The sequence below is a fragment of the Marmota monax genome, unplaced genomic scaffold, assembly GCF_021218885.2.
Source record: "Marmota monax isolate L192 unplaced genomic scaffold, Marmota_monax_Labrador192_F-V1.1 WCK01_AAM20220418_F8-fsc00237, whole genome shotgun sequence".
Lineage (NCBI taxonomy): Eukaryota > Metazoa > Chordata > Mammalia > Rodentia > Sciuridae > Marmota > Marmota monax.
Genome location: NW_026694627.1, coordinates 1919949 through 1937561, shown reverse-complemented (window position 1 = coordinate 1937561; position 17613 = coordinate 1919949). Strand labels below are relative to the sequence as shown.

At 60.6% G+C, this 17613-nt stretch overlaps 1 protein-coding gene and 1 long non-coding RNA gene across 5 annotated transcripts; one reads left to right on the top strand and one right to left on the bottom strand.

Annotated features, from left to right (window-relative positions):
• Positions 1-4704: 4704 nt before the first annotated feature.
• Positions 4705-16378, bottom strand: LOC124078133 (uncharacterized). Of its 4 annotated transcripts, XR_006846817.2 has the most exons (8): positions 16264-16376; positions 10430-10501; positions 9899-9990; positions 9536-9668; positions 9410-9452; positions 8728-8848; positions 8059-8171; positions 4705-6558 (listed from the first exon to the last, which is right to left on the bottom strand). It is a non-coding gene; the product is annotated as an uncharacterized LOC124078133 (long non-coding RNA). The 4 variants fall into 4 exon arrangements; XR_006846818.2 differs by lacking the exon at positions 10430-10501 and having other exon boundaries at positions 16264-16378; XR_009224742.1 differs by lacking the exons at positions 8728-8848; positions 10430-10501 and having other exon boundaries at positions 16264-16378.
• Sh2b2 (SH2B adaptor protein 2) lies at positions 5811-16823 on the top strand. The gene is made up of 8 exons (XM_046422818.2): positions 5811-6539; positions 9918-10019; positions 11647-11738; positions 12921-13012; positions 13114-13296; positions 13751-13962; positions 15620-15791; positions 16346-16823. Exons 1-8 carry the CDS (start codon positions 5811-5813, stop codon positions 16672-16674), a joined length of 1911 nt encoding a protein of 636 aa, XP_046278774.2. The 3' UTR covers positions 16675-16823.
• Positions 16824-17613: the final 790 nt, after the last annotated feature.

Genomic DNA, 17613 nt, shown 5'->3' with positions numbered 1-17613 from the left:
CTTGTCCTGGCCCCCGTTTTCTTGCTTGGGAAAGCCAAGACCACCCAGGGCCCCCAGCCACTCACCCATACAGAGGCAGGGTCTCAAGGACTCTTAATCCACACCTGTCCCTGACACCTGCATCCACTCTGCCCCGAAGTCCCAGCAGGTTCAAGGGTGTTAAGAAGAAAAATCATGCCCACTTCTGCACTCTGCCAGGGACATAGGGTGAGCACCGATTCTGGGTGGGATGTGCTGGGGAATTCCAGTTGTAGCCTCCCCCGGGCAGGAGGCCCTGGTCACAGCTTGCCCATGAAGACAGTTTCTGGGAAGGTGAGGGATGGGTTGGCCTCAAGAACCAGCCCCCAAGTGTCCGACAGCTAGTGGAAGTCCCTCCAGGGTGGAGGGACGTTGGTCTGAGTTTTGCATGGTCAGGGGTACCCAGAGAGGGAGCTGGGGTGCCCCTGAAAGGAACAGTCCTGCAGAGGCCTGGGGGCACTAGAGGAAGAGCAGTCTTAGTGTCAAGTGCTGACCAGTGGTCAGGCCAGGCCAGCGCTAAGGAAAGACACGATGAGACATGGTTAGGACCAAAGGATGGTGGGAGACAGACTGGGGCTTTGCCTCCTCTTGGTGTGTTGCGGGGAGGCCTCAGTTTCCCTATAGTAAGTGGTTATTGGAGGGTGGCGCTGCCAGCCTCGAACAGAGGAGCCTTAGTTCTGACCGCCTTCCCCCTCACACACTGGATCCTCCACGGATGGAGCAGAGTGAGGGTGCAGAAGTAAAGGCCAATCTTGGGGTGAGTGTGTTGCCTGCGTCCTGCCGGGCAGCACGCCTGTGTGGGGCAGCCTTGCAGGGTGCCAGGCGGCCATCATTGCCTCGGGCGGTGGACCATCCTTCCTCTGCGGACACAGTAGCCTGTGGTGCGGGAGGCCGATGTGCCCAGAAACCCAAGCCCCTGCGGTCTGTGGGCGGGGCTTCTGCCTCTCCCCGCCCTCAGGCCGCCACCCACTGCGCGGTGGATCGATTGGTCGCTGGCCCATTAGCGGGGGCGCCTCGCTGGCTCATCAATATTTTAAGGAATGACCCGGCCTTGGGGTCCGGAACTGCGCGCCGGCGGGGGAGGGGGTGCTGGAGACCGGCTCCCCCCCCCCCTTTCCAATTTTCGGTGCTATTTTTACCTGCGGAAAGCCGGCCGCCCCCTCCCCCGCCCGAGCGTGTGCGGGCGGCGGGGCTGCAAATCTAGCCCAGCTTGGGGCCGGGGTCGTGGGCCGGGTTCTGGCCTTGGGATGAGGACTGGCCTTGGAAAGGCCGAGAGCAGGGACTGGATCAGGTTCCCCCACCCCGCCCCTCCGAAGCCCCATCCCACCAAGATGGGAACCAATACAAAAAAAGAAAAAGAAAACGGTTTTTTTCCGGGAGAAGAAGCCAGACAGCCCAGGCAAGCCTAGGAAAAGCTGGGGGCGATAGACTGGGGAGGGTGGTCTGCCGCCCACGCGCCCTGGGGCCAGCACCCGATCCCTGGAGCACGGCGACTTCCTTTGTCTCCAGTGCCAGCCCTCAGAGAGGAAACTGAAGGTGGGAGGGAACCCCAGCCGGTTCCTGGCCGCAGTGCAGTGACAGCTGGACCCCATTCTTCGGTATCCAAGGGCCATGGCCTCTGCGTCAGAATCAGGAGCCCCTGCCACCACTGCTCCCTGTTTACCAGAGGGGAAGCTGAGGCCCTGGGAGACACTGGGTCTGTCCTAGAGAGCCGGATCTCCCAGCACTGGTTCAGCAGGCCTTTTCTGGCTCCCTGGGGACCATAGGAGGAAGGCTGGGACCTGACCGCAGAAACCAGAGGGCTGAGGGCGGTAGGGTTGATGGAGCTTGGGAGGGAGAGCCAGTGCAGGGCCAGCCCTGGAAGAGGAGAGAATTTTGCACAGTCCGAGGCTGGAAGAATTCGGGTAGCTGGAGGAGTGACCTGGGCAGAACACAGGCAGAACTGGGAAGCTGCAGGCCCAGGGAGCCCTAGGCCAGCTGAGTTCAATTCACAGACCTTCAAGGCCAGCCCAGACAGTAGGAGCAAGGGTGACAGTCCATCCTGCCTCTGGTGCCTCTGGGTTCTCCGCCCCCTTGGACCCTCCTTTCTCCATATCTGGATCCACAGTTCCCTGCACAGTGATTGTTTGAATGTTACACTGGCTGGTCCCCTGAGTTGGATGGAAACATTTCTGGCCCCACCCAGAGGTCAGGGGAAACCACCCTGGCCTGCCCAAGCCTGCACTTGCTCAGAACATTGCAGGGTCCACTTCTCATGCTGCTCTTCTGGGGAAGGGGGCCCCCCATTTGCATTTGAGGAAAACAACCTCTGAGATTGGGGGTGTGGTCAGCATTTCTCAGGGAGCAGGAGGGTTAGGCCTTGAACCCAGGTCAGCTGCTTGGCATTCTCCCCAACTCTGGCCCCAAAGACAGTTATGGACAGCACACCCTTACTCTAGCCATAGCCAGATCCTCTTCCCTGTGGTCTGCAGCCTCCCCTCTGTCTCCTATGGAGGAGAAACTGGGCCCCAGTTTCTCCATCTGTAACTAGGTGCAGTGCTCCTTGCTGACCCTGATGCTTGAGGACTTTTACCTCTGGCTACTTGACCCTTGCTTAGCCCCCAGGGACACAGAGGGCTGCTGGGCCCATGGGCTCCTGACCAGCCAGCAGTGTTGAGGAGGAGTGGTCAGGGCAGCCCCGACCCAGTGCCTTCCCACCAGTTCCTGCTTCAGACATGACCACACCTGCCAAGAGCCTTGGCAGGGTCCTCTTCAAGTTCCACCCCTCCCCATGAGGGCCAACTGCACCCACATGTGACAGCCTGCCCAGGGCCCTGTCCCTTGACTCCATCCCTTCTCCCTGGGGAGATTTTTCCCAGCCAGCAGGAAGAGTGGGAGGGACAGGGAATGGATGGCCCCTGCCTGCCCCACCGCTCCATGTAGGGCTCACTTGCTTCACCTGGCCTTCCTGAGCCGCCCTGTTCCCTATTCTGACCCCTGTAGAGGTTTCAGTAGTACGCGGGAGTGAGGGGGAGGGGACATGGCCACTGTGGCCCTGGCCTGCTGGATATATGGATGGGCTTGGGGCCCTGGGACAGGGCCTTGTGGTTTTAGCTGCAGCCCACCCCCCAGGAAGTGCCCCTGGGGATCTGCCTCCCCACCTTCTCTGGAGGCCATGCTGACTGCTGGCAGGTGTGCTGCTGCCTCTGTCCCCAGGGGAAGGAGCAAGAGCCAGCCGTCTGGGGTATGACCTAGACCTGCCTTGGCCCTGAAGGAGTGCTTGTGCCAGGTCGGGAGACAGTGGGAGCACCCTGCAACTAGAACTCGCTGGAGAGACACACAGGAGGGGCCTGTGGAGCCCAGAGGAGCCACCAGTGCCAGCCTGGGGTGAGGGGCAGGAAGGCTTCCTGGAGGAAGCAGCCCCTGGACTTGTTCTAGAAGAGTGAGTAGGAGTTATCCAGGGATGAGAGGAGGAGCAGCAGGGCAGGGAAAAGGTCAGGCCCAAGCACTGACCCCCATTTTCATGGATTCAGCACCCCCACCCCCAAATCTAAAGCCCTGGTAAGTCCCACTGCAGCTATTGCTCAGGCTGCAGATGGGAAGCCCAGACCTTCCTAACCTCCTGCCTCCCTCGCCCCAGTACTGGGCAGGAGTCTCCCTGCCAGTTTGGAAACCTGTCCTCAGTACTTCCTCCCCGGGTGGGTCCTGTGGCTTGCGACTGCAGATGGAAGCTGACCCAAGGAGAGGGAATTCCCAGGGTGCCCTCAGCACAGAGGCCCTGCAGGTGGTCCCCAGAAATAGGGCAGCATCCTCACCTGGCACTTAATTACAGGGCCCAGCTCCCCCGGAAGGCCTGAGATGGTGCTCCCCAGAGCTGGGAGAGAGGAGCATGCCGGGAACTGCAGGGATCCTGGGAGGGCAGGTGAGGGCATGGCCCCCTGTCAGCCCCTTAGGAGGACAGTCCCTCCATCCCAACACCAGGCTGGTCCCTCAGGGGGGAGGGCCCCAGGGCAGAGCCTCAGCTCCTCACTTATTTTCCCTTAGTGATTTTCACCCTGACCTGGAGGGGGGTGGGAGTGTGCACCTGGGCCTGGCACCCGGGGAAAATGGCCACTTAGGGGGACCAAGAGGCAAGTCCCCACAAGTGACCGACTGGACATGGGGAAGGATGGCCTTGCTGGGCAGTAGGAAGGAAGCTGGGGAGGCAGCCACTGGGATTCCTAGGTTGAGGATTCCTCCAGAAGGCTGGGCTTGGCCGGGAGTTCTGGAGGGGACAGCGAGCAGGCCTCTGTGAGGGGAGGTGGAACCTTCAATGCCCGTACACACGAAAAATGGCCCATGCTCTTTCCATATAGGGAGGTGACCCCTGAGTCCCAGACTCATGAAGACCTGGATAAGAATCCTAGACCTCTCTTGTCACTGATAAGTCCTCAGGCCCCGTGTGGTGACAGCTGTGACACCACGTGGTGTGCTGAACACATTCATTTGTTCCTTCATTCCGTCACTGTTGACTGAGCACCTGCTATGTGCCCGGTACTGGGGACAGCTACACTTAGACTTGCAGCACTGTCACTATCCCTGCCTTGTGAAACCTGCCTTCTGGAGGAAGAGGGCAGAGGAAGACACACAACCAGATGAGCAAACACACGCTATGTCAGGTGACGGTGCATGCCACGGAGACTCCAAACAGGCAGGGGGCACAGAGCATCTGTGCTGGAGAGTATGGAACATTTGTTGTTCTCAATAGAGTGTCCAGGCCAGGCAGTGGGGCAGAATGATATTAGAAAAGCCCCAAAGGATGTGAGGGAGAGGACACTGAAGGCACAAGCAAAGGCCCTGAGGTGGGAACCCAGCCAGCACACCTCCAGGATGGCAAGTAGGCAGGCACCCAGGAGCAAGCAGCAGGAGGCGGGTCTACAGAGGTAAATGCAGTAGCTGCTGCCAGGCCTGGGGAGCCGGGAAGGACTCTGACTTCTGCTCCCAGCTTTGGTGGGATTTGAGGGCAAAGGGACCAAATGTGTCCTGTGTTTTAATGGTGACTGGGGTCCTGGTGGAAAGCAGACTAGAGACTGAGGTCAGGCTCGCTGGACAGGTGAAGGCACTCTGAAGTACTGCAGGCAAGGGACGGATTTTTCTTTTTCTCCCCCTGAACTTGGGGTTGAACTCTGGGCAGCTCTACCGCTGAGCCACATCCCCAGCCCTTTTTATTTTTTATTTTGAGACACGGTCTTGCTAAGCGGCTGAGGCTGGTCTCAAACTTGCAGTCTTCCTGCCTTGCCCTCCCAAGACGTCACTGGAATTAGAGGCCACCATGCCAGGCTTGGGAAGGACTCGGAAGCCTGTGGAGGAGTGGCCAAGGGCTGGCTGGGCTCTCTGCCCATTTCAGAGGCAGAGCCAATTGGATTGTGTGTGACTTCTTCTTGCCCACCAGGTTTTGGGGACCTTAGAAGAGGTTACTGAGGAAAGTGAGGTCACTGAAGGCTTATAGGGGCCCCACTTGAAGGCATCTGTCACTCCAGCCTCCTCTGCAGACCACAGGAATGACCCTGGGGTTCCCTGAGATTGCTGTTTGGAAGGATATGAATGTGGGGGCTCCCTTCCCTGGGGACACCACGTTGTCCTCTGTTTCCTTCCTCTTCACGCTTCCCGGCTGCTCTAGCAGCTGAGGGCAGCAGTCTGCAGCACTCACATGCACAGCCTTGGGGAGCCCTGCTGCCCAAAGGAGGTGACAGATGGGCACGCAGGTCAGAGGTCAGAAGGTCACTGCTGCTCTTGTCCCCACAGCTGCAGGATACCACAATGGGACGGGAGCCATGAACGGTGCCGACCCTGGCGCCGCCGCCGCTACCCCGGTCCCTGTCCCGGACTGGCGGCAGTTCTGCGAGCTGCATGCGCAAGTGGCCGCCGTGGACTTCGCGCACAAGTTTTGCCGCTTCTTGCGGGACAACCCGGCCTACGACACGCCGGACGCCGGGACCTCCTTTTCCCGCCACTTCACCGCCAACTTCCTGGACGTCTTCAGCGAGGAGGTGCGCCGCATGCTGGTGGCAGGGCCAGCGTCGCGGGGGACCCCTGAGCGCGCCAACGCCATGGAGCCTGAGCCCGTGGGGACCTCAGCGCTCAAGACTACGGCCTATGGCCACTCGCGGAGCTCGGAGGACGTGTCGGCGCACGTGGCGGCCAAGGCCCGGGTCCGCAAGGGCTTCTCCCTGCGCAACATGAGCCTGTGCGTGGTGGACGGTGTGCGGGACATGTGGCACCGGCGTGCCTCCCCTGAGCCCGAAGCTGGGGCCACCCCGAGGGCCGCTGAGCCCCCTGCGGAGCCACGTGACAAGTGGACACGGCGCCTTCGGCTATCGCGGACTCTGGCGGCCAAGGTGGAGCTGGTGGACATTCAGCGCGAGGGTGCGCTGCGCTTTATGGTGGCGGACGATGCAGCCACAGGCCCTGGGGGCGCCGCGCAGTGGCAGAAGTGCCGCCTGCTCCTACGCAGGGCGGTTGCTGGGGAACGCTTCCGCCTGGAGTTCTTCGTGCCGCCCAAGGTGAGCTTCTCCCTGTACCCTGGAGGATGGAGGAAGAGGAGGGCAGCAGCTCCACCAGCTTCTGGCTGAGGACCCAGTGGCCTCATCAGATGGATAGGGTGGAGCCAGTGGTGCCAGGACCCGGGATGCTGGCCCAGCTCTGCCTCCTGGGTAAACCCCACCCTTCCTCTGTGAACCAGGAAAGGGAACCGCGCCTGGGTGCTAAGGAGCCTGGCTGGCCGCCTGCCCTCCTTTCCTCCTCACCCTGGCACCAGGGAAGGCACTGGTCAGCGAGGAGGCCTGCTGGATGAGGGACAGGCAGTGACAGAGCACACTCAGAGAGGGGCCCCAGGAGGCCTGCTTCTGGGCTGCCAGGCTCCAGCCCTGCTCTGCCAGTGGCCCTTTTCCAGCCAGAGGAAGGCAAGGCTTCTCACTGGCCGTCACCACCTCTTGGGCGTCTCTGCTCACTGTCTGAGTGCACTGGCCCCTGGCCCTCTTGGGGACTGGCCATCAGAACACTGACAGTAGCTTGGGCCTTCTCCAAGTGGCAAGCCTGCTTGTTAGTAAAGTGGGAATGATTGTCCCCTTAGTACTCACTTCCTGAGATCCCACCATGTGCCCAGCCCTCAGGCTGGTGGCCATGTGCACATACAAGATGTCCTCCTCCCAGTACCCCAGTCAGGTGGGCACCTGGTCCCCAGGTCACAGAAGAAAACACAAACTTATTATACCCAGAAAAGGGGTGTGGCCTATCCCCAGTGGGTGGCAGAGATGGGCTAATTATACCCATCACCCTGGTGTTTGGGATTGAAAGGAGTGGGGGTGGGGTTCCTGGCACACAGGTTGAGTAGGTATAGAAACTGACAACACCCCTCGGGGGCCCACGCAGGCTCCCAGCCACCCCCGGGCCCGCCTGAGTTTCTTGGGAACTCAGTATACCCCTCCTAGAAGTGCAGGTGTGTGGGCTCCCCGAGGACAGGTGCTCATGAGCCACAGGGCTCTAGAGAGGTGACTTCCCTGAGACACTCTGAAGAGCTTCTCCCCAAGTCCCAGAACTCCCAGGCTTTACAAGGACTCTTTGTCAGTCCCCTTAGGTCCCTGAGAGAAATCATAGCCACTAAGCCCAACTCCACCCCTTGGCAGACAGGGAGACCAAGGCCCCGTGAGAGGTGGGGCTCACCCAAGGTCACCCAGAGGGCAGGGCAGAGGCCCAAGGCTTTACCCCCTCCACCCCTGAGTGGCAGTCACAGCTGTCTGTCTGTAAATAGCTGTGTCTGCTGGCCTGGGGGAGGGGACGCAGCAGCTGGTGCCCTCTGCCTTGGTCTCTGCAGAACCTGCCAGCTTTACCACTGTCAGAAGGCAGGTTCCTGAAGGGTCACAGGACCCTTCCACAACCTCTGAGGAAGGCCAATGTGTTTCTACCCCATAATGTCTTCCTCATCTTCACACAAACATTGGAACATATCTTGGTATTTGGGAGTGCTCCCAGGGGAAGGGTGGATCACACCAGGGGGCATTTTCTGTTGCTATAATAAAATACCTGAAGCTAGATATTCGATAAAGAAAAGAGATTTCTTCATCACAATTTTGGAGGCTGAAAGTCCAAGAGCAGGAAGCTCCACGTTTCCGGTCTCTGCTGAGGATCTTCTTGGCCTGTCACAACACAGCAGAGAAGGCAAAAGGGAAATGGCTGCATGCCGGGAAGGCCAAGTTTATGGAGCAATCAATCTCCCTCCTGGAACAGCGCCAGGGGCCCTGGAGACTACATTAACCTCTTCCCAGGGCAGTGCCCCCAGTGACCCGCCACCTTCCACCAGACCCCAATTCTTAAAGGTCCCACTGCCTCCTGATAGCGGCAGAGTGGGGACCCAGCCTCCAGCACAGGTCCCCTTGGGGAGCAAACCACGTCCAAACCCCAGAACATGCTAAGGGCTCAGGTTAGGTTTTCCAAATGTGTCTGGCCACAGGGTGGAAGAGCACCCAGAGCACCCCTGCTGACACCCCACTGCTGGGCCACCCCCCAGGTCTGCATCTCCCTTCACCTCTGGGCACTGGCTGCACCTCAGAGCAGTCGGGAGTGTGGGGTCTGCAGGCGCAGGGCCTGGGCTGGGTGTCCCAGCCCAAGTGTCTGGCTTCCTGCCCTCTCATCCCAGCAGGAAGGGTCTCCTGAACCCCAGGTCCCCTCAACCCTACTCCAGGCCAGACTTACGGACCCAAGAAGCAGTGGGGCTGGCCTCTGCCATTGGGTTGCCACCAGGAAACCCACATTTGCAGGCTGGATACAAACTTTAATAGAGTGAGCTCCTGGGGCCCCGGGAGAGACACTGGAGCTGCCCAAAGGGGGACAGGGACAGGGCGTGAGCTGAGGGAGCCAAAGACAGTGGGGAAGGAGCACAGGAGTTCTGGCAGGACCAGCTGCCCCAGTACAGCTGGCCCCAGGCGCCAGCCCGAGGAACCACAGTGGCTCCAGCCAGCAGGAACCTCCACTGCCCTACCCACCCATGACCACCAGGACCCCCAGCCCCACTGGCTACTCTGATGGCCTGACACCCTGCCCAGCCAAGCCCCTGGGTCACGGCTCCCAGCCCAGCCCTGTAGCCACTGGACGGTGGCCAGGCCTACCCGGAATTCCCTGCTGCCTGCCCACCGAATGTGTGGTCCTTCCCTTTCCTCCTAGAAAGTCCCTGTCCTAGAGCCCGAACCCTCCGGGAATCCCAGTCCCAGATCCAAGGCCACGGCCAGGAGCTTTAGGGCAGAGCACACAGAGCCAGGCACCTAGGGAACCTGCCAGCACCCTGGGTCCCCCTGCGGTGGCCTTGGGAACACTAGTCTCTTTTACCCACAGCTGGGGACAGGGCCCTGCTCTGCTCCAGAGCCCTGTTCTGAGGCACCTGAAGCAGGAGGCCAGCTTTTCTTCTTCTTCTTTTTAATGAACTAGAAGAGAATAGAAAACACCACATTCCATCACACGCAGGGCAAATGTCGCCCAGTGGGACGCTGGTTTCAGATACTTTTACCTGGGTAGGTGCATGCTGGGCTGCAGCGTCAAGTGCATTTCTTACTGTGGGTCAAGGTCAAAAGTGGGAAGACCACAGGTCTGGAGGAGGTGTGAGGCGGGGGGCAGCCCAGGTGGGGCTCACCCCTCAAGACCTGCGGGTCAGAGGCTCAGACGTCAGTCTCAGTCCAGTCCCTGACTTGCTGCATGACCACAGTGGGACATCCCTCGTTGCCTCCCTCAACTTTCCCATCTGTGAACTGGGGACTAGGACACCTTTATGCCAGGGTGACCACAGCAGTTCCACGCTGGGGACTGCTCTGATCCCCGAGAGCTAGGAGAGGTAGAGAGGGTGTCGGGAGGCCCTGGGGCAGCCCTGACTGACCTTTCCCCTGGCCTCTTAGGCCTCCAGGCCCAAGGTCAGCATCCCTCTGTCGGCCATCATTGAGGTCCGCACCACCATGCCCTTGGAAATGCCTGAGAAAGACAACACGTTCGTGCTCAAGGTGAGACCCCACCCTGGTCCTGATGATCCTCTGGCTGCCCAAGACCACCTCCCTCCTGGGTGGCCAGCTGAGGGCAATGGGGGGAGGAAGCCCCTGGGACAGATGTCTCGCACCTACCCAGGACCCGAGTCTGGGGCTGGGCTCTGGGTAGGTAGGTGGCCGGGCACCAGGGGCCATCTGGACCCCGTCCCATTTCCTCCAGGCCTGGGTGAGTTTCATTTCCTCCCCTCCCTTCCTTGCTGGAGCCAGGGCACATGCACCCCCCAGGCAGGAACTGGTGGCTAGCTTGCAGCAGTTATGCAAATGTTCCTGTCGCAGGGCACTGGAGTGTGGGAACCGGCCTGGGCCCACAGAGGGCACAAAGGCACTGCAGGTGGCGGGAGGCACCCCATCCTTTTCCCAGGCCCCACCTTCCCTGGGGTGGCCTGCTGGTCTACTGAGGACAGGGCTCTGGGCTGCCAGGGCTGCGGTCCCTGTGCCTCCTGGAAGGATCAGAGAGTGTTTATGAGGCAGAGTCTCCAGGGATGCCCGGTCCTACCCACCCGAAGCCACATGAAGCCCCCACCCTCTTCTCCAGGCCCCGGGGGTGTGTATTTACCCACCCATCCCTGTGTGTTTAGTCACGAACTCACTAATGCATTGGGCAAACATCTTCCCACCCTGTACCCTGAGTCACCCCAGGCTGGGGGGCTGAGGACACAGCCCTTGCCCACCTGGCATTCCCATCTGCGGGGTGTCCCCTGTACAAGCCCTGAGGCGGAGGGACTTGCCTGCCAGCTCCATAATGGTACTCGGTTTCCCCGTATGTTCAGAGAGAGATTAAAGAGGGGTCTCTGGGGACCCTCCCAAGCCAATACTGTATTTTTATACAGACAAAAAGCCAAGAGCATGAGGCCTGGGCAACCCACAGACTTGGGTTAAGGTCCCAGCACTATCACTGATTGCTGTGTGACTTAAGCAAGTTATTTGCTCTCTCTGAACCTCAGTCATCATCATCTATAAAATGGGGACAAGCCAGGCATGGTGGCACACAGCAGCAATTCCAGCAACTCGAGAGGCTAAGACAGGAGAATTACAAGTTTGAGACCAGACTGGGCAACGTAGTGAGACCCTGTCTCATAATAAAAAATTAAAAGGGCTCGAAAATGGCTCAGTGGTAGCATGCCCCTGGGTTTAAGCCCCACTGTTGCAATAAAACAAATTAATAAAATGGAGACAGGACATCAGCCCCCAGCCATGGAGCTGGTGGAAGCTTATCGGATGAGCTGTGGGGTAGGATCACACTAGCCCTAGCTCTCACAAGGGCCCTCTGGAGGTGACTTCTCTGGGGAGTGTGGCCATATTGGTAAAGTTCCAGGTGCAAAAGCAGGGGAGCCCCTCAACTCAGCATGCTGGGGGTCCAGGCCACTGTCCAGGCTGCAGCTCCAGGGCCTGAGGACATCAGGTCCGTGGAGCTGGGCTGCACCCCTGGGGCCCTGGCCCTGGTTTGGGCTGGTGCCTGGTGATGGCCCCACTGTCCTGCCTCCTCACCCCCACGAGTCACATGCACATTCATCCTGGGTCTGGAGCCCCCTGCCAAGGGGAGGGATGCTGGCGCTGGCCCAGACCCTGACGCCCTCTTTCCCAGGTGGAGAACGGAGCCGAGTACATCCTGGAGACCATCGACTCCCTGCAGAAACACTCCTGGGTGGCCGACATCCAGGGCTGCGTGGACCCTGGGTGAGTGCTGGAGTGGCCCCAGGAGGGGGACAGGTTGGGCCCTTGGTCCTGACCACACAGGGAGCAGCCTCTAGGGCAGGGCAGGAGCTAAGCTCCAGAAATGGGCTTCGCTCATCCTGGTGCCCTCCAGGTTGGTGCTGGCGGGCTCCCCATGCCCTGACCCCATCCTGACCACCTGTGGGCTCTGTGGGGCCTGCTCTGGAGGGCCAGGGTCTAGGGACCTGGAAAGATTGGCCCCCGTCTTGTCTTCACCTCAGGGGAGCCTCCAACTACCAAGAGATGGGCCGTGATGAGCCCAGGGGGCTGGGAGAAGCCCCTAACCCAGCCGCAGCCGGGGAAGGCCTGTGGTAAAGGTGCTCACCTAATCAGCTGCTTAGCAGAAGAGCAGGCCTGAGCCCGCAGACGGGGTGAAGAAAAGCAGAAAGAACAACCCACAAAAGGTGTCCATGTGTACCAAGAGCCTGGGACTTGTAGGGGCTGTTAAGACCTCCAGGATGGCTCGTGCAGGAGGTTCTCATGAGAGCCCAGGAAGCTAGTAGGTCAGGGCAGAAGGGAGCCATGGCGGATCATAAGCAGGGAGCAGCTCTGGTCAGCTGTCCAGGGAGAGTAGCAGGGAGGCTGACTCCACCATCTAGGAGAGATCCTGAGGCCAGGAGCAGGAGGGGCAGGCCAGCCGAGGGCCGCACACTTGGCAGTGCTCTTCTGGCTAATGGGGTGAGCCGCCCTGGGGGAGGGGCCGCTGCTTTCTAATTAACAGCTTCATTTAAGGAAGCACAATTAAAGTCCTGAGTGCCTCCCAGGCCCTGATCCCCAAAGTGGTTGTAATCCCTCCCCTGCCACCCTGCCCGCCATCTGCTCTGCTAACTCCTTCCTGGCCTTCTCTCTTTACAGAACTGTAGAGCTTGGAGGGCCCCAGACACCTCACTTTACAAATGGGGAGACAAAGGCCTTGGGGGCCAAGGAAGCTGACCAGGCCCCGCCCACCACCAAGCCCTTATTAGGGGGCAGGGGGCATACAGCCTCAGAGGGCACTGTACCCATTTGGTGGCCTCTAGTCAGTCATATGGTGGCCACAGAGCCAGCCTAGGGTGAGGCTGGTCACGTGACTATCAGCCACTGCAGGGGCAGCTGGGGTGGGTCCAGGTCCCGGCAGGACACAGCTGTGCTTTCTCAACTCCACAGCGACAGCGAGGAAGACGCCGAGCTGTCCTGCGCCCGGGGAGCCTGCCTGGCCAGCCGCGTGGCCTCCTGCAGCTGTGAGCTCTTGACAGATGGTAGGAGGGGGCAGAGCTGAGTCACAGGTGACAGGGTGGGAGGGCTGGCGGCTGGGGGGTGACAGATAAAGGAACGAGCTTCTCACCTGCTATTCTCCCAGCGGCAGACCCGCCCCGACCCCAAGGACCCCAAGACATAACGGCAGCTGTGGGCGCCGTGGTGACAGCCCCACACAGCCGAGCTCGAGAGGCCGTCGGAGAGTCCCTGCTCCATGTCCCACTGGAGACCTTCCTGCAGACCCTGGAGTCCCCCAGTGGCAGTGGCAGTGATGGCAATAATGCAGGTACCGGGGCAGCTGGCTCTCCTATCTCTCCCCTCCTGGTCCCTGCTCTGGCCACGGGGACCTCTGGGTACCCTGTGGAGCCCTTGCTGAGCCTTGAAGCGGTGCCATTTCTTCCCACTGGTCCACAGCCGTTCTGGGTTTTGTTGGCACCTGGTCCTTCCCATTGGGCCTGGTTTCCATAGAAGACGCTCATGGAATGGGGTGCAGAGGGTTGGAACTGTGGGGGGACAGGGGACTTGATTTGTTCCCAGGTTGGTTGCCGACTTGCAGAGGGACCCAGCCCTTGCCCTCTGCTCTCAGTTCACCTTGTACTGATACCTGATGGGGGATCAGCTCCCTGCCCAGTTCTAAAATTAACCAAGCAGCATTTTACCAAAACCAAAGCAGCTGCCTCTCCTCGCTCCTCTCTGGCTTGCCCCGCCCTCTCCATCACCCTCACACTGTTGCTCCTCAGGGGAGGAAGGAGCCGCAGAGCAGGATCCCGAGGCTGAGCCAGAGCTGGAGCTCTCCGACTATCCCTGGTTCCATGGGACGCTGTCACGGGTCAAGGCCGCTCAGCTGGTGCTGGCAGGTGGACCCCGGAGCCACGGCCTCTTCGTGATCCGCCAAAGTGAGACGCGGCCTGGGGAGTACGTGCTGACCTTCAACTTCCAGGGCAAAGCCAAGGCAAGTGGCATAGGAATCCACGGGTAGAGCGACCACCCTGGGGCGGGTGCCAAGGTGGCCCTGGTCGTGAGGCTTAGGTGTGGCATGACTCTCCACAAATCAGGCTCACTCCTGCCCTTAGGGAAGCCACCTGTTGGTGACAGGGCACCTAACGCCAGGCCCTTCTGAGAACCAATTTGGCAAGTCGTTTGGGCACCTGTGCACTGGGGATCACACAGCACCGGGGCTTCCGAGGGCCTCCACCCAGAGCCACCTGGATGCAGGGCTGGGGCTAGCTGAGGCCCTCATGGTCGCGCCTCGACAGCGCCTCTTCCCTGCTCTGGTCACTTTACCAATCCCTCCTGGACCTGGCCTGTGCTCAGACAAGTGAGGGGAAGGAAAGCGCAGACTGGAGGGGAGGTGCTGGGTGGGGCAGGAGGGTGCACAGGCCTAGGGGGCAGAGCAGGGGACCCTGGTCTGAGGTGTGCAGAGGGTAAGAATCGCTGCGGCAGAAATAGGAAGGTGACCAGACAGGGCCTAAAGTGAGCAGAGGTGTGCCACCCAGGAAGGGACCATGGGCCATGATGACCTATGGGGCCAAGAAAAATATGGCAAGAAAAGTCACAGAGTGGGCAGGAACCTCCGTGCCCCCCACCCCCACCAGACTCGTGTTTCTGATAAGGAAGCAGCCGCAGCCCTGGCTCCTTCTAGGATGTGATTTCCCGTCAGTCCCTGCTGCAAGAGGGGGTGCCCTAGGACTCCAGGTCTGCAGCTGGTGGTCATCGTCTGTCTGCTGGCCCCAGCTGGCCCTCCAGTGACCTCCAGGCCTCTCTCCTGGGCAGCCCCTTGCCCGACACCTCCTTGGAAGGCAGCCTGCCTTAGCAGGTCTTCTGACAGCCAGGCGCTTAACACTGTCCCCAGAGGATCACAGGTCACTTGGTGGCCAGCACTCCTCCAGGGAGGGCCTGGATCCTGCACATGCCTAAGCCAGGGGTTAGGATGGGGCCCAGCCCACCAGGCAGCATGGAGGGGGAAACAGGATGGGCAGGAGGCAACCTTGAATCTGCCTTTCCCCTCTGGCTGGCTGCCATTCCCCCAGAGTGAAACTGATCACTCTAGGTCTTAGTGGCAGGTAGAGCAGGACCCTCCACTGACACAGAGAAGGAAGAGCACTACTGTCCCCGAGGCAGCTCTTCCCCTCAGAGAATAAATGAAAGAAGAGTGAGAAGCATCTGCCTTGCTTCCACCTGCCTCTGGGGCCCTGCTCTGCCCAGAGAGGAGGCTGAGGTGGGACCCACTGGGCTTGGAGGAAGTGCTCCCAGCTCTGTGCTCTGTGACTGGGCGAGTCTCTCCCCCTTCCTGTTTCCACATTTCTAATATGGAGGCAATGATCCCTATCTCCTGGGATTTGGGAGGGAGATGGGATGTGAAGGGCAAGGGCTCGGGCACAGAGTGGGTGCTCTCAGCCTGGCGACAACCCTTCAATCCCAACCCAGCTCTGTTGCTCCCCTCCCCCACTTACACCACAGGAGTGGCCCCACCTCCAGACGGGGCTCAGGTGTGAGAAGCACTGCCGTCTGTCTCACTGAGACTTAGTCCTCCAACAACCCCTAAAGGCACTAGACAAGCAGGTGACCAGCCCAGGACCCTGCCACTGACCACCTGCCTGTGTTCACAGCATCTGCGCCTGTCCCTGAATGGCCACGGCCAGTGCCATGTACAGCACCTATGGTTCCAGTCCGTGCTTGACATGCTCCGCCACTTCCACACCCACCCCATTCCCCTGGAGTCAGGGGGCTCCGCCGACATCACCCTGCGCAGCTATGTGCGGGCCCAGGGCCCCCCACCTGGTAAGATGCCTCTACCTGGCCCGTGTGATCGCTTAGGAAGACAAGCAGGCAGGTGGCCACCCAGCATGGCTAGTCCCTGACCCAGAGTATCAAAGGCGCTCCCTCCCCCAGCCTGGCCATAGCTATTGTGAGCTATGGGGGGACGGGGGTGGGGGGCATCAGATATCAAGATAGGGAGGCAGCCCCACAACAAATAGGTCCCAGTGACCCCTGGAAAGTGGAGGGGGTGCTCAGGGGCAGCACAGGCGGGTTTTCTGGAGCTCTGCATGGGCTGGGGCTCAGCGCGCAGCTCTTGGGAGGAAGCACTAGCTGGGTGGTGTAGGGGGTGTCCGCATACGCAAGAGGAGTACGCTATCTGTGTCCGCGCATCACCACTTGCATAGGGCCAGTGTTCAAAGGTGGACACCTAAACCAGGGCCCTGGGTCCCCATGCGTTCCAGGGCCTCACGGCCCAGCCAGGAACTCTGCACACCTGCCTGACTGGCCTGGGCCGGGGAGGATGGGGCGTGGGTGCCTCCGGCTGGGCGCTGACGCCACGCGACCTCTCACTGCAGACCCCGGGCCGTCGCCCAGCACCATGCCCGCGCCCTCCGCCTGCTGGACCGAGTCAGCCGGCCAGCATTACTTCTCCAGCCTGGTCTCTGCCACCTGCCCTCCCGCCTCGCCCTCCGATGCGGCTGGTGCCTCGTCCTCGTCCGCCTCATCGTCCTCAGCAGCGTCGGTTCCCGCGCCCCCGCGCCCCGCGGAGGTCCCGCTTAGCGCGCGCAGCCGCAGCAACAGCGCCGAGCGCCTGCTGGAGGCCACGGCCAGCGCCCCGGATGAGACCCCGGACGCGGCGCCGGGCCGCGCGCGCGCCGTGGAGAACCAGTACTCCTTCTATTAGAACCGCAGCGCGCCGCCACGCCCCACCGCGGACGCCACGCCCCCGGCGGCCTGGCCACGCCCACTGGCCCCAGCCTGGCGCTGGTGGGAAAAGCGAAGCTCTTCAGTGAAGACATAATGTTATTAAAGAGCCTGTTTTAGGGACTGCAATCGGCTCTCCTGTTGTCCTTTCCGCTGCGCTGGCCTCCCTTTCCTCTGGAAAGCGGCTCCCTCCGTTCAGGGACCGTCGCAAGGTCACACAGGTTAGGTGGAGCCCACCGTGGCCTGGACCCTGCCAGCCTCGCCCTGCTGCCTTAGGGAGCCTACTGAGATAAGCAGCGGGCTCGGAGGGTCAGGACTGGGGAAGGGGCTTTAGTGGCGCTGTGAGAGAAGAGGGGACAAGAATGTGAGGGTGCTAGAGGAAAAGGGACGCCCTGAACGATGGGGCCGGGCCAAGTCACAGGCGCCTTGAATGCCAGGTTGAGGAGCTGAGCCCTGGTTGGCAGAGTTGGGTGTCCTTGCATAGGTCAATAAAGGCCTAAAAGTGTGGACAGGGTCAGGGGCCAGGGTTTCTCCTCGTTAGCCCCTTGGGCTATTGGACAATGAGAGAAGCTGAATTTCCCAACTCTGACCCAACTCAAACTCGCCCCTCCACACCCTGTGCCTGCCCTCAAGAAAGCCAGGGCTGGAACTCTGTGTCCCCAGCCTTGGGTGGTTTTCCGTCTGTGAAAACTCCTATTCCTGCTGAGTCAAAGCCCACATCCCCTCCCCCAATCCCAACTGGTGACCTGGAACCCCAGGAGAGCCTTGTAGGACCTGGGCCATTATGTGTACAGTAGTGGACAGAAGCCACCTTGGGCTGGCTCCAAGGTTTTGCCGCTTCAGCTACCAGAACAGCACCTTCAGCCGCCACTGTGGCTACAAGGAGGCCAAGGTCTGGGCCACCTCAGCTTCCAGCATT

What these genes read in the sequence shown, in the direction of transcription:
- Sh2b2 (XM_046422818.2), top strand. Translation starts at nt 5,811, where the DNA reads ATGAACGGTGCCGACCCTGGCGCCGCCGCCGCTACCCCGGTCCCTGTC. An exon ending in CAGGGCTGCGTGGACCCTGG is followed by an intron (nt 11,739 to 12,920) that starts GTGAGTGCTGGA and finishes TCAACTCCACAG; the next exon opens with CGACAGCGAGGAAGACGCCG. An exon ending in GGCCCAGGGCCCCCCACCTG is followed by an intron (nt 15,792 to 16,345) that starts GTAAGATGCCTC and finishes CTCTCACTGCAG; the next exon opens with ACCCCGGGCCGTCGCCCAGC.